The sequence below is a fragment of the Scomber scombrus genome, chromosome 3, assembly GCF_963691925.1.
Source record: "Scomber scombrus chromosome 3, fScoSco1.1, whole genome shotgun sequence".
NCBI lineage: Eukaryota > Metazoa > Chordata > Actinopteri > Scombriformes > Scombridae > Scomber > Scomber scombrus.
The window spans coordinates 14901189-14917163 of record NC_084972.1 but is presented as its reverse complement, the minus strand read 5'-3'; the positions used below and the strand labels follow the sequence as shown (position 1 = coordinate 14917163).

At 37.1% G+C, this 15975-nt stretch overlaps 1 protein-coding gene across 1 annotated transcript; it reads right to left on the bottom strand.

The window, feature by feature from the left end:
• Positions 1 to 415: 415 nt before the first annotated feature.
• Positions 416 to 13241, bottom strand: LOC133977344 (serine/threonine-protein phosphatase 6 regulatory ankyrin repeat subunit C-like). Its single transcript, XM_062415464.1, has 28 exons — positions 13156 to 13241; positions 11787 to 11870; positions 11588 to 11666; positions 11337 to 11407; positions 11018 to 11218; positions 10765 to 10852; positions 10085 to 10227; positions 9094 to 9306; positions 8888 to 8966; positions 8626 to 8740; positions 8428 to 8510; positions 8197 to 8314; positions 7768 to 7836; positions 7522 to 7662; positions 7318 to 7374; positions 6604 to 6715; positions 6414 to 6485; positions 6118 to 6319; positions 5932 to 6019; positions 5444 to 5561; positions 5053 to 5272; positions 4855 to 4942; positions 4664 to 4747; positions 4270 to 4415; positions 3932 to 4014; positions 3545 to 3627; positions 2975 to 3066; positions 416 to 2881 (listed from the first exon to the last, which is right to left on the bottom strand). The coding sequence occupies exons 1-28, from the start codon at positions 13180 to 13182 to the stop codon at positions 2697 to 2699; spliced, it is 3141 nt and encodes a 1046-aa protein (XP_062271448.1). The 5' UTR covers positions 13183 to 13241; the 3' UTR covers positions 416 to 2696.
• Between the last annotated feature and the right edge of the window lie 2734 nt (positions 13242 to 15975).

Below are 15975 nucleotides of genomic sequence, written 5' to 3'. Positions count from 1 at the left end.
GTTGTGAGATGATTAATGGGAGAGGAAAGAAGAAAAAACTAAGTTCTGTTTTCAGCTTTTGGACTTTTTTTCTAATTATAATCAGTAAGGCTAGCTCAATACCACTTTGTCGTTTCCAATAAACACACTGGCCACAAAACATCTGCTTATAATAAACCACTCTTACACTTCTTATTCCTTAAGTATCCACTACGTTGTTAATAAGCCATTTATATGCACTTTTGTTAAAACAGCTACATAATTGATAAATGATCAGATCTGCTGGACAAACTACTGAGCTCCATACTGTCATGTATAAAACCTGCAAATGTTTTCCAAGTATTTTGAAAGGAATTCACTCATTTATTCGTACAGATGTAGGACAGCCTTGTTCAAATTCTCTAAGGGGTAAAAATCTAAGAAAGAATTTACAGACATGTTGGCTGAATAATAGTCAGTAAAAATGTTCAAATTCAACAAAATACTGTAATTTGCTTTGTTTTTTTACAGTGAAAAAACAAAGGACAAATGGAGTGTAAAAACAGGGGGAAAAACTCTTGTATTGTAGTGATCTCTTTATTTCTTCTCATATAAATGTCATCCACAACTAAATCATACATTGAGTAATCAAGTTGTTATGCCCTGAAATCTCACTACGATGTATGGAAGACAAACGAAGAGCTGTCACAATTCCTGAAGGCAAATATCATTCAAAACATTTCACTGCAGTTTAAAACATAAATCTGAGAGCTCTAAATTTATTTAATCCAAATAAAACAAGGAAGAAGTCACTCACACTGAATTGATTATTACTTTTATCTGAAAGTAAAATTTGCAAAATTAATTTTAAAATTGTATAGATTATTTGCATAAACCTTTCAGGGATACCCGACTGTAAAATGTAAACTTTCATGTTAGAGTGCAAATAGTTTAAAGCCATTTTAAGATAATACAGTGGGCATTACTTGGGATGGGGAGGGGTCACAATTAGCAAAAGGAGAAAATATCACAGGCTGTGTCTGAATACAGCTTTCGAATCATAAAAAGGTAAACGTTTAAAGCACAACTCTGTATAAAAGTAATCTTTGTGGGGAGAGGCAGTGACATTTGAGTACCTCGTCAGGTGTATTGTGCTAATTTATTTAACAAGTAAAAACTAAATTCTGCCCATTTTTATTTCAATCTTAGAAATAACAGAAATACTTAATAGAATGTCAATACAAATTTGAAACTGAAATTTGCAGCTCATTCTCACTTTGGATGAAGGAAATGTAGCCACACAAGATTTTTCACTGGGCCATGAAACTGAAAAACCACATTTCAGAGCAGTGATTTCACTTTCTAGTGTTTCACAGATTATTTGTTGCATCGGCGGTGAAAAATGTGTTATATTTCATATCATTGTACAGACAACATTATGATGAGAAAGGTGAAATGACACACTGAAACAAACTGATTAGTCAAAAATAACTGAAAATTGGGGTAATTCATTAATTCATTATGAAAAAATGCTGAACATTTGCATGTTTTTGGCTTCTTAAATATGATGATTTGCTGCTTTTTCTGGTCTTTTATCATCAGTGTAAATTAATCATCTTTGGGTTTTAGACAAAAAAACTGATTCGATGATGTCACATTGGGCTCTGGGAACTTAAAATGTGCATTTTTGTCTTTTTATGGACTTCACCATTATTTAAAAAAATAATCATCCAATTAAATGAAAATGAAATGAATTTTTTTGTTGCATACATAATGACTTTCATGCTTGAAGCCTGAAAGACACTTTTCCCTGTGCGTTAAAACTGTTCATATTAACACATATATTATATTTCCATAAGTTCTCTTTGACTTTTCATTTGTTTCGTGGCTTATTTAACTGTAGTAATATATTTCTGTCGTACTTTGTATTTCTTCTGTAAAGTCCAGCTCAAGATGTGCTTTTTATTGCACCTACAACACAGTACACACTGATCTGAGGTTATTACTTCATTTCAAGAACTATATATATACACACTAAACTATATCATTAAAACTATACACATGCTGAAATGTAACTTATGAAGATCGTGATATTAGAATAATAAGATATCAGTGTAGTGTCTGCTACACCCTGGAGAGGATAAGAAAATAGAGTCTTATTAATTGCATAAAGGGTTAACTACACCCATTAGATAATTTAAAACAAGAAGAATAAGAAATAATGTCTAGTATGCAAAAAATGCACTTGCAGACTCACACACATGTACGCAAATTAACCACGCAATCATTCAACTATTCTTGCACTTGTATCAGCCGAGGACCAATATGGAAATGGGCTCAGGCTCAGAGTTTCAGAGTTAAAAATAAATCAATACTGGCAGCGGACGGGGTTCAAGAGGACGGGCTTGTGTAGTGTGTTCATGTTAAACTTCTATCTAATGTTAGTACTTCAATAAAATAACATATGTGCTACACTCAACTCAGAGAAGAGAATCTAAGAGCTCTGCTAATATCAGAAATGCATAAGACAAGATTTCAATGAGTGTAGACTGTACATACAGCTGCATGTGACACACGAGTATAAATGTCATGACACATGAGAGAAGAAGCATTGATAACCGCACATATTCAAGGACACATGTATGTGTGTGTGGTTACACATGGAGACTCTGGGCTGGCATGTAATTTCACTCTGTGAGGCACCCATGAAGGCCGATGATGCTTGAGTGGTCCTTGACCTAGGCATGACACATGTTTCCACCGGACCCGCAGGTGGCAGCGATGCCGCAGTTCTTCAGGATGGGGTTGAAGCGGGTGGCTGCACCGGCCTCTCTAAGAGGGAAAGGCTTCATGGTGGAGAGGATGAGGGCCAGGCAGTCTGCCACGTTCTTGTTCGGGGCACAAGCCAGAGCGGGCGTGTGGCCTGCAGAACGTCAACGGACAAGAAATGCTGCAATAATGTTGAATCGATTATTCAGATATAAACGGTTCTTATATGTTTGTCGGCACTGCTTACCTTCCTCATCTACAGCCATGACTGCTGCTCCTCTGCTGAGTAACACCTGCACTACAGTCGCCAGGCCTTTCCTCGCTGCGATGTGAAGGGGCCTGCATGAGAAAAAGTAACTGGTGTGATTACAGAGCTCTCAGGAAGAACGCAACCAAATTCATTACTGTGGCCACAGGAACTTAAATCACACAGTAGGTGTGAAACACTTTCTTCCTAAAGAGCAAACCAAACAGACAAACTTTAACATCAGGGTCCAAAAAACACTGCTGACTCATTATTAAGTCAAATCAGGTTTACAAGTCTCTACCCTACACTTCTTGTTACACTTAACCAGTCAATGTAAAAATTTATATCATCATAAAAGGACAAAAATCCACAAAAAATCTTCACCTTTCCTGTCCTTTTTCCAGGTTACACTGAGCAAAAGTTTAACGAGTCTTAACTTTTCAGACTTCAGATTTTTATGGCTTGTAATGTAAATTTGATCATCTCCATTGATAATCAACGTCATCATATCATTCTTAATAAACAGCCTGCAGATGCAGTAGCCAGCACATAAAGCCAATTTTAACTCACATTTGGAGAGCACTATTTGTTGCATTGATGAGGGATGAATCGTTGATCTCTCCCAGGATCAACAGGGCACACATTTCATGACCCTGCAGGATAAAACACATTGTACTAACTGGTAAACTACTTGAGTGACACTGTACAAACTCTTATACTTCAGTGCTGTAACTACACCGTTCATTTAGAAAACAAACAATAAATAAAATGTCACCTGATTTATAGGAATTTTATTACATTTTAGCCGACTTATTTGTTAATGACACATGTTGTTACACACATGCAAAAATGATTGTGTCACTGCACGCATACAGTATATATATACATGTGTGTGTGTGTGTGTGTGTGTGTGTGTGTGTGTGTGTGTGTGTGTGTGTGTGTGTGTATATATGTGACCTTGCTGCAGGCTAAGTGAAGGGCTGTGTTATTATTGACATCCACCAGCGTCAGGTCTTGCTTCGCCTTGTGCAACAAGTACTCTGAAATGCAGAAAAAATAAAGACACCTTTCACAACAAACATAAGCCTTTGGTGGTTTCATGTGCAGTGCAACTGGTGTATTCAAAGGTAATCATCAGTGAGGATTGTGAAAGTCATAACAACAGAATACATGCTAAAGTAAGTCAAAATTATTCTTGTGTGATTAAATGATCAAGAGATAAATAATTGCAGGGGGAAAATGTATTCTTCAGACCTCATGTATTTTAAGGTATATACTTAATTTAAATCTCATACCAACAGCTGTGGTGTGTCCACAGTCAGCAGCAACCATCAGCGCAGAGCGTCCACAGTGGTCCACAGCATTAACCTCTGCACCCTGGGCCAGGACCAGCTGGAGCCCAGCGATGTTTCCTGAATAAGCAGCTGCATGCAGCGGAGTCCTGCACTCACATAACATACACAAAACAATACGAGAGGAGTGTGAGAGCCAATGCATCGGAGGATGAGAATACAGTCCGATTTTTATTGCTCAGTTATTAGTTATTGGAAAGGTGATGCATAATTTAAATCTCCACTGTATTTTTTTAAAGTTTGGACATGTAAAGCTGTCATAAATGACTTAACTGACAGCATATTATCAGTGAATTACCTGCAGTGTTGCATAAAACAGACTCAGAGCAGAACTCACCTTCCTTTGGTATCACTAATTTTAACAATTTGAGGGCCAACAGTCTTCACTATAAGTCCAGCAGCAACTTCCTGTCCATTAATTCTGCAAAGGAATAACAGAGTTTTTGAGTTGAACCACACTCAACTAATCATTATTGATATCCAATAAATATATGTGTGATTAGTATTTATATTAACTACAGAACTCACAAAGCACAGTGCAATGGGGTGAAGGAGTTTCCTTCTTGGTTGCTATAAAGTTTGTTTTCAAGTAAAATGCGTAAACATCCTTCATGTCCTAAAGAAGGCAGGAAACAAACGGACAAATGATTAATATACAAACCTACATACATGATATGAAGTACATTAGACTTCTAGAATGAACAAATGCTTGCTCTGGTGTCTCACCGTGGTAGGCAGCCCAGTGGACAGGCATGTAGCCTCTGTAGTCCAGCATGGAGTCCAGAGGGTCAGCTTCCACGGCGGCCTTCAGCAAACTGTGGAGTAGCTCCGTATGGCCGCGGGAGGCTGCGAGGTGAAGTGGGGTTCTTCCCTGAGAGTCTCGACAAAGAGCTGAGGCCCCGTGTTCCAACAGAGCAGAGACACAGTCATCACTGCCCAACATGGCCTGCAGGGCGAGGACAGAAGATAAGATATGAGAGGACAAACACAACTGGAACATCAAGGACGCTGTGAAGGGATCATATTCTCCATTTATGATATACTTGCCGCAATAAGTGCAATTAAATAGTGACGGGATATGCAGACACACAAAGACAAGCAAAGCAAGTACACATACAGCTCGGTGTAATGCAGTGAAGCCCTTTTTGTCTCCAGCATCCGCCTTTGCTCCTTTCTCCAGCAGGATGTGGACACAGTCAGTGTGACGTCCCAGAGCTGCCAGCATGAGAGCCGTCCTGCATTCAAACAAACAGGCTGAATTTGATGCCGTAAAGTTGAGTAATTAGTTATTCTCTGTTCACGTCATCCTTGCAAAAAGAAATATAGATCAGCCTGATCACATTTAATATACATTTATTTATTTATTTTTTTTAAATTTAAATCAGCCTTCCTAATTGTTTTCTTCTTGGTGTTGATAATCTACAGATGTTTTATTCTCTCATGTCAAAACAAGGAAGATGTTTTAAATCAGAATACACATTTGCACACTTGCTATACAATCAAAAATCAAAGAAAATCAAAAAGCAGCAATTAATGTAAAAGCATGTCTGGTGTCCTAATGGATCAATCATTACAAATCCAAGCCTAAAATATAAAGTGACTCACTGTCCCTGTGTATCTGGACTGTCGATGACGTCGGCACTTTGTTCTCTGTTGACCAGTAAAAGCAGACAGTCCACTTGGCCTTCAGCAGCTGCACATGAGGAATGAATAAAAAGGAAAAAAAAGATGTCAACAAAACCAAAAATTATCAGTATATTTGCAGATTTTTGTCCTGGGATGGACACACACCTGCAGCGTGGAGAGCTGTCCTCTTGTGTTTGTGCTCCTTCAGCGTGTAGGAAGCTTGATGTTTCAGCAGCACTTCCACACACGGGGCAAAACCTCTCTGAGCGGCGAGGTGGAGAGCAGTTTGGCCTTCAATGTCTCGCACATCCAGACTCACTAAAGTCTCACACAGCAAGCTCAGGGCCTCGCAGTGACCATAATAAGCCTGTAACACAAGCATGCATGTTAATATGGTCCTCATGTAAAACTCATTTTCACCGGTGTATTCATCATTCATGGTGAATTTTTGTAATACTCACAGCTAAGTGCAAGGGACTGACTGGAATATTACTTTCAACTTCTTCCAGACAGTTGAAAGAAATCTCCAGGAGCTAAAAGAGTGAGAGAGGAAAAATGAAGAAAACTTAAATCTAGCCTGCAACAGATGAATCAGAACAACAACAAAAATAAGGCAAAATCAAAACCAGGAAATAAAAAGATGCCGCTCACCAGTTCCAGATGCTGTTTGTTCCCATAAGCTGCTGCATAGTGGACGGCACTGTAACCTTTACTGTTCTTTAAAGTTGGATTCGCCCCGTTGTCCAGCAAGTGGTCTAAACACCTGAACACACAGAGTCCAAGGAACATGAGGAATCCTGTCTGGGTTTTATTCATCTTACATTTACAAGAAATAATCAAGTTGATTAAAGGTCCAATGAAATGAAACAGACCTTTTTTGTCACCTTGTGGCCCTAAGTGGACTGTTCTAGTATCTGTCTTTATATGTCGTGTGTCCTGTATGTCTAAAAATACTTGAAAATCTCATCACATCATTTTATCAGATCTTGCCTTCTTTCTTTCTTTTATATATGTTCTGCACATTATAATAAGTCGATCTTTTGTAGTGGGTGTGATGATACTTCATGTGCTTATTGAATAAATTAAAAATGTGATGCAAAAACAACAAGGCTGTGGCTGTTACCAAGATTCAATACATATTTCTGGCATCATTGAAGATGAGATGTTAACAGATATACAAGATAATGCCCTCAAAATTGTGATTATTTCTGTAAATTAAAGATACATCTTGCATTATGATCTCTTTACTAAATGATACGATTACTGTGGACCCTGGTTTTAATTTTAAGTGCATACTGGGATCTTTTTCTAGTAATGTATCAGGATAAATGTTTCTCTGTGGTTTATGAGTGATGTGTGACTCACAGAGAAGCTTCATGCTCCTTTTCAACTCTGTATTCAGGCTCAGAGCTTGTATCCCCTCTGTGGAAAGAGAGAAATACTCTTTTAAACTTGGCTTAAATTAAGTCAGGACGGACAATGGAGAAGTGTTTGTGAAACCACAGAATACTGTCCTTGTTGTCTTTCAGTAAAATGAGTAAAATATAAAAATATATGTTTTTCTCTCACCCGCAGAAAGTGTGCGAAGCAGCAGCGTAGTGCAGAGGGCTGCAGCCAGTCAGATCTAGCTCGTTGACCTCAGCACCGGCTCTCACCAAGGTGATTGTGCACTGACTGCTCCCGTTGGCTGCAGCGTAGTGCAAAGGAGATCTGCAGGGTACGACAGGGGACAGGGATATGATAATAAGCAACATTGGCATCCAAATCTAATTTTTAATTCAGTTATACCTTTTTTTTTTTTTTAGCACTGCTTACCTTCCCAAATTATCCTTTACATCCAGTTCAACTCCACTATTTAACAGCAAGTTGAGACAGTCAAGATTTCTGCCACACACACAAAGACATTTGTTAAATGAAGTATACATTTATGATTTAGGCTCACAGTTTTTTGTTTAATTACTTTTTCAAATGCATAATAAATTGATGAAAAATACATTTCACAACAAACAGAAATCTATTTAGTATCTTCAGACACAGAAAAGCATGTGTTGAGCTGCCTGCTTGACTGGACTGCAGAGTAACAGGCAGTCAGTTTTACACTATGTGTATTTCTGAGGTTCAGCAGAGTTAATATCTGGACAACAGGTCTTTAATTTTAATTATGATGATGTAGATGAATGTGTGAAGACTTCACATTTACATTTGTCTAAAAACAACTTGTGCATGTGCAGTATGTTGGCTTACCCTCCAGAGGCCGCTGCATGCAGGCAGGTCCTCCCGTCGTCATCTTGAGTGTTTATATCAAACCCAAATGAAGGCGTCTGGCCACTTGGCGGAGATGGCAGCATGCTGTAAAACTGGCCTGAAACAACAATAAACACTTTGAAGAAATGGGTCACTTTTTTTAGTTGTGACAGTACTTAGATAAGTAGACACTGGGAGAAAAACTAAGGAGTGCAGCAAACAGACTCTCACCGTTACATAGCAACTTGCGACAACAGTCTGGAAAGCCGTTGAGCGCCGCCAAATGTAGTGGAAGCATCCCATGAATCCCTTGTCTGATGAGACCAATGAGAGCAATTTTTGTTTTTTACTTTAGTATTCTGAAGTAGTAGGAATTACTAAACCAGTTATGATTTTTCACCACTGTACAGCTGACAGAAGGAGACTTACCTGGCTTTGTCAGCACCATTTGTCAGCAGAGTGCTGATCAGCAGCTCCTGACCATATCTGGCAGCAACATGAAGAGGAGAATTTCCATATATATCAACACAGTCAATCTCCCCACCTGTGAACAGAGGGAGAAGGAAACATGTTGTTAAATATAATGAAGTATGTTTCAGATGGGAACATGCTGTCATATATTGATCAGAGCGAGTATTAGTGGATACTGTGAATCATTTTAAGGGCTTTTAAATTCTAACTTTGCTGATACCATTTTGGATAAGAATCTGGGAGCCTGTGAAGCGCCCGTGCATAGCAGCCATATGCAAAGGGATCTTCCCTTCTTTATTCTGTTGAAGAGAAGAAATAAAAACACATGGTGTTAGAAGAAGGCCAAAAAACATAAAAATATGCATATCAAAACCAAACTGTTTAATTTCTTCTTTTTTGCTTCCTCTTTTTCAAATACACCTTTACCTGCATGTTGACATCAGCACCATTGTTAATGAGCAGCTCGAGACACAGCACCCCGCTGGAGGAGGAGGCGGCCAGGTGCAGCGGTGTGTTGCTGTGGTAATTTGGCTGGTTGATGTTAGCGCCGTAGTTCACCAGCTCATTGGCCACAGTGTCCTGTCCCATGTGGCACGCCATGTGGAGGGCCGTGTTCCCAAAGGTGTTGGGCTCATCAGTCTGAGAGACAATAAAAGAGAAGTATAAAATGTTATGTTGGTTTGGAGAGGAGACATGAGTCGTTTTTTGCAGACCAAGAAATACTGCTGAATGTGAAACACGGGCTGATTTATAGTACAACAATGTTAAAATGTATTTTGCTGATGATGCCTGGATCTGGTTATCTTAAAGAAAACATAAAAAGGGATCTAGTGTGAAACCTCTGGCTTTTTCAACAGGGAGATACGGGTACACAATATGTTTTCAAACTAATATTATTTTCAGCTGTTAATGTAGAAAAGTATTATGTGCCCAAATTGACCACAGTATCATCAGCAAAGAGCAGAGGAAACATCACTGATGCTGCATCAGCAAGATTAGTGACACAAACCATGAAAATCACATGATGACCATTTACACTGTGGACTGCCGTGGACGAATAATTTATTATCTCTGTCTAAGACGAGTGTAATAAGTACATTTGTGTGTAATCAGCAGTGCCAGATTTTTAACAGCTCTAAAAAATAAATAAATAAATAAATGCTTCTGTTTGTTGTGCTTTAAAACTCTTTGTCGAAATGCTTTTACATTATCTGTTACAGCGTATTTGACTGTAAGAGGACGTCTATTGATACCTTTATTTTGACTCTTAACAAAATATGCTTGCAGCAGCGAGATCAGGCTCGTTTAATAATGTTGCCCTTCAAAGAATATACAGTACATGGAGATAATTTAGCTCTAACTATTCATTATGATGGAAAAGGATTTGAGTTTTCTAACAGAAATGGGACCACTTTACCTCCACCCCCAGACTCAACAAATATTTGACCACGTCTAACTGTCCACTGGCAGCTGCAGCATGGAGCGGAGTGTAACCACGTTTGTCCTTGCAAGTCACATCTGCACTGTGACACACCAGCAGCTTCACAACCTCCACATGTCCTGAAAGAAGAGCTTCACGTTTACTATGAGCATCTGCCATGCACACACGTCACAACACACCACTCTTGCGTGCTAGCCTGTTTGCGAACTGAAGCAGATTCAGCAAACAGGCTAGTAATGAAAAAGATAAATCATGCAACAATGTCACAGCTCCGTGCATCCAGTCAGCACCGCCTGATACTTAACTCTCTTATACAAAATTAAACACAATTTCAGCATATATTGTCGTTAAAATGATGTTCAATACTTACAGTATTATCTTTAGCTCTTAACAAAAGTTTGAATTGTCCCAAATTCTATCACATGTCACCATATTACACAAAGTATACAGAGTAAATTTAGTGGCAATGTTTCTAACCGACTACAGCTGTTTGTCACAGATATCAGTGTTTTGTTTGTTGAGATTGTACATTTTCATCCTGAATTTCTGTTGTATACTAATGTGTTTTGTGCCAAATATCTGCTCTTCCTCAAATTCATGTGGCACACGTGGAGTTTTTATTTTTATTTTAGGTAAATAGTAGTGATATTACTTACCCAGGTGTGCAGCCCAGTGGATCGGCTGCCTTTCCTTTTTATCTTTGGCACTCACGTTGGCACCTTTGCTGAGAAGCAAGTTCACCATCTGCAGAAAGAGACATAACTACAGGGTCACACACTGTGTGTCTATGGCTTCATGTCTTATGACTTGATCCGGAGTAAACTATTGCATAAAAATGGTACAATGATCATTTAAGTGACATATTTTTACCTGATCTCACAAAACAATAATATCTTATTATCAGTGTACCTCTTCATGGCCGCTGTGTGCTGCATGATGCAGAGGTGTCCTTCCTGATCTGTCGGAAACATCCAGGTTGCACAAATGTGGTATCAGAGCTTCAGCGCTGCCTGTAGCCCAGTTTGCTGCTGCCATGTGTAACGGTGTGTGCCAGAAATTGTCTCGTGTGTTGACCTCTGCTTTGTGTTTCAGCAGCAGCTCGACAGCCCTCTGAGAGAAAAACACACAATTCAAAAAATACCAATGTCAAAAATGATGATCTGTTGATTATTATTTCCTTAGAAATTACATGATGTTTTTCCACTACGTTTTGAAAACAGAAACATACTTCATTTCGTGAGGCAGCAGCTCGATGCAGAGGAGACACCAAACCCTGGTCTTTAGCGTTGACATTAGCACCTGTAACAGAAAGAAAAGCAGTTATGCTTCGCTGTTTGTGGCGTCTTTTAGTTCTTCTGTACATGATTCATTGTTCTATTACTGGAAAAGATTAGTTGCAAGAAATATACACGGGTATACAGCAGAAATAGGTAGAACATAGTAGGACATATTTCATAGTATGAGAAGTAATGTTTCTACCTGAAGTGATAAGTATGTCCATAATGTGGACATCGCCCAAATAAGCAGCAGCATGAAGTGGTGTGCTTTGTTCTTGGTCCTTAGAGAAACATTAAAATTAACATTTCAGCTATAATATAATGCATAAATATTTGACACGACACATTGCTAAAACAAACCACAAACACATAAATGCAGAGTATAAGTGGGATAATATTACCAATGAATTGACATCTTCATTATGGCTCAACAAAAATGACACTTCCTCAGCATTTCGGCTGAATATAGCCTGGACCAACGGACTCTGAAAGAGAGATTTGACATGAAACACACAAAAAAGACCAAATGTTAAAATGTTAAAAATAAAAATAAAATTGAGTTCAGTTCATTTAAGGTATCCCTTGAGTTGTGGGATGAGCAAGTGCACCACATTGAATTGTTGAACAAAATCCAAAAGCTGAACTTCATTGTATTTCTGTAGAAAGTTTTTTTAAAAACCCACAGAAGCAGTACTGGGGATCATATGTCATCATGATGTTACTGATACTGATCTCTGCTGAATACCAGCTGTATTAAACATGCATTTTTACCTTAAAAACTAGGTATGGATTATTATATTTAGCTTGTTATCAATGTTTGAGCAAAAGGTGCGATATAACCTCTGAGCATTTTAAGGAATAATTCCAATGAATAAATTGACTTAAGCTGAGTAATTTGTTTTGCTTTATTAAAAGCAGTCTGATATTTTTATGAAATATATAAGATTTTATCAGAGTTACACTGATTAAGTCGTCGTTGTCCCTATTGGTCATGCAGTCACGACTTTTATCAAGATAGAGATGGGCATTCAATGTATGATATTAAGAAATATCAGCCACTTCCTATTTTATCTTTATGGTTTGATATATTTAGGAAAACAATAATACTTGTTATTGTTTTCTACTACTAAAAGACAGTGTTTGTAATGACACAAATCAAGATGCAAATATTGCTGAATTAAAAAGTAAAGTATAAAAAACATCCCTGTATTTTTTTAGTGGGATGAAGAAGTCTGCTTTAAAGTGGTTAAAGACATTAAGACTTCAACTTATGCATATTTTACTGCTGTGATTTGACAGGGTAAATAATCACAGCAAAACTTTTTGTGAATCTTATTTCTTGTCGGTAAATACAGCAATAAGCCACCAAAGTTTGTCTTGTCTTGTCTCAAAAGTAGCCCCGCAGTAAGTTAGTTACATATGGATTCATTAAAGGCTGGTGATTGTTTGGCAGGTTTTATGCTACATTTGAGACTCTAATTAGCCTCATTAAATGTTTTAATGTGCATTACAAATCGAAACATCAAATCTTTGAAGAAATGATCGTGCAAAGTTATTCAGTAAAATCAAACTGTGTCTACTTTCATGACACAGATCTTCTTTCTTTAGCTGAGTAACGTTAGCAAACTTTATGGACACGTCGCTAGCACGGCTAGCCAGCTGTTTGCAGCAGTCAGAGGCTCTGTTAGTTTGACTCTAAGTTACAGAAGAGAGACAAAAAAAAAGAAAGGAAAGACAAGAAACGCTGTGTTTTCTGTGCTCTGCAGTTACCTGGTCCTTGATTTTTCTTAACTCCATTTCAGTCTGTTAGCTCCTTCATTCAGACTGACTGTAAAGTAACTACATGTCACTGTGTAGCTGCTAGTTAGCCTATTAGCTTTTTTTTTTTTTTTAATTTAACTTTATTGATCACAATAAAGAAGGAGGAACAAAATACCAGAGGGTTAACAAACAGCACATAAGAATAGAAATAAAATAGAAATAAGACAAGTTATAAGGCATAAAAATAAAGAATAAAAGTAAATACAGAAATACATAATACAACTAGTTAAATAAAGACATTAAAAATAGACTCATTAACAGTTTTTACAGCCTTCTTATTATACAAGATTAAATGGTCTGTTAGTACTGCTCATAATATTTATGAAAAACTGAGAAGCTTTTCTGTTTGCACATTTAAGAATATGAAACTTAACTAAAAAGAAATATCTGATATGGTCAATATCATCATAATTATGGGTAAATATCACATTGGTTCGTGTTCATGGAAAAATCAGAAAATCTCACTCACTTGGTTTAGAGAATTAACTTTAGTGTATTAAAGAATATTATCTCTCTTCTTTACTATTATAAGCTGTTAGCGCCAGTCAATAAGAAAAATGTGGCATACTACCGCAACATGTTTCTGGACTGATTGCTTATTTATTTATTTATTCAATTATCTTTACCACCACGTGTCATCTATGTGACTTGCTGATAAGGTGTCAATATATACATGATTTATGACACAGTGGGTATATTTAGTTATATACTGAAATCTAATTGAAACTTAATACATTGACTGGCATATAAAGTTGTAGTGTGTCTGTTGAATTGTTGATTGTTTTTGTCTTTCTTATTATTTGAATGCCTTTGTTTAGATTTTTTTTTACGATGATATGATATTTATTCTTCTTTTTATCTGTCTTGTTCTGTTTTTGTTTAGCTTTTTAGTATTTAGTTGTCTTTTTATATTGCCTTGTGTTGCTATTAACTTTTGTCTTGATGAGTTTTGTGTTGTATGTAAAGCACTTTGAATTACCTTGTAGAAATGTAATTCAAAGGGTCTGTGTATCAATTAACTGTCATCCTTTGGAACTGCAACAGCATATCAGGTCCGTCTCCCAGACTCTTTGTTTCAAACTTATCTAATGAAAAAAAAGATTAAACACAACATTCTGTATATAATGACATTTTTTATTTGTAGTAGTTCTTGTTGTACTTTTATTTGTAATTGTAATTATAAATACATGTTAGTTAGTGGTTTAGTTAGGTGATTAGGTGAAACATACAGCAAAATACCATCCCTGTTTTTCATTGCTGGCCTGTGGAAATGATGATTATAATCCAGGCCTCAGTGTACATCAAGATGTGGTAATGAAATGGTTCCAGTTTTGCAGTTGATCAACATGTAGTATAATTGGCAAATTATAAATAACTTTAAACATATTTTGTCTGACAGATGAAGGATAGGAACTACTTTCATATTTCCCCACCTGATATGTCCAGAGTGAACCACATGATTGTAAATACACACTTTTTAACTTTATTATTATTATAAAGTGCATAACTACTTACCCGAAAGGCAAAAACTTGTGTGCAGTCTTATTGAGTCCGCATGTTGCATTGGCTCTTGAGCATTGACTGAAATCACAAGGACAATTGGGGCAAAATAAGTACGACAGTTAAAAAAATACAGTCAATATCAATAAATAGTATAAATCAATAAAGGCCAGTATCTGCAATAGTAAGACTTGAACCTAAACAACCTTGTTCCCTTTTTGTTGCAGTAGAACATCTTCTGCCAATTCTTTAATTCCTGACAGGATGTCTTCCCCTCTTTGGCAAGTACACACACAGTGTAGTTCAGATTATATGCTGAAACTGGTATATCATCTCATCTACAGTAGAGATAGCAGAACAGTAGAGCAGTTAGGGAGCAGTTTCTCCGGGGGGGATCCCGGACCCCCACCTATGTTCACACCCTGTCAGTTTGTGTAAAATAATGTTAATTCGTCTGGGGTACTATTTACAGGTTTCAGGATCTGGGCAGTAGGTTTACTTTGTTATTTTCATAAATTCAATATTTCGGCACTGCACTGTAATTTAACTGTCAGATTCAGAGTAGTCTATGTTTTATTTCGACAGGTAAGATTAGTGCATCCAGGAAGGTTTTTATTTCGTTTATTTCAGTTGTTTTTTCAGCTGTAGTGAGTCAGTGGGAATCTGTTGGGTTAGGAAGCTTGTTTTGTTTTGTGTGTTCATGATTTGGCACCACCTGTAACTGTTCTCTTTGATACATATGACGGTCTGTTGGTTAGTGTTAAATTACAAATGTTTTCTTTCTTTATTGCGCTCTCTGGTCTCAGAATATGAAAAAAGGTGTCATTTTTTGTTTCTGTTTGCCAGTGATTTCATGTTTTAATATTCTAAATATGAAAAGAAAAGCAAACCATTTTTTAAAGTTCTGCTCACCGCTTTTTGACCAGGAAAAAAAAACAGCAATTATTTATTTCAATTTAATCTTTTGTAATTTAAAACGAAAATCAAATAACCACTCATTTTTTGTTTTTCAATACTTGTTCTTGAAAAGAAAATGACCAAAAGATACATGGACCTCACCAGTCTAAATAAAGGATTAAATAAATAAATATTCGGACACCCTTGAAAACGAGAAGTTAATTTGAAGGGGTTTATCCTACTGAAATAAACTTTAATATAACACATTAACCAAAAATTCTGCATTAGCATTTGCTGGTTCCTCGTTGGCACAACCTGACAGACTGAACCCAGGGCTAAAACAATTGTGATCCATTAGCCAATCAGAACAGG

Excerpts from the sequence above, each read along its gene's own strand:
- LOC133977344 (XM_062415464.1), bottom strand. The coding sequence starts at position 13,182 with ATGGAGTTAAGAAAAATCAAGGACCAG. Across the intron at positions 7,375-7,521 it reads GCTTCGCACACTTTCTGCGG|AGGGGATACAAGCTCTGAGC; the intron begins GTGAGAGAAAAA and ends CTCTTTCCACAG. Across the intron at positions 3,628-3,931 it reads TTCACTTAGCCTGCAGCAAG|GGTCATGAAATGTGTGCCCT; the intron begins GTCACATATATA and ends TTTATCCTGCAG.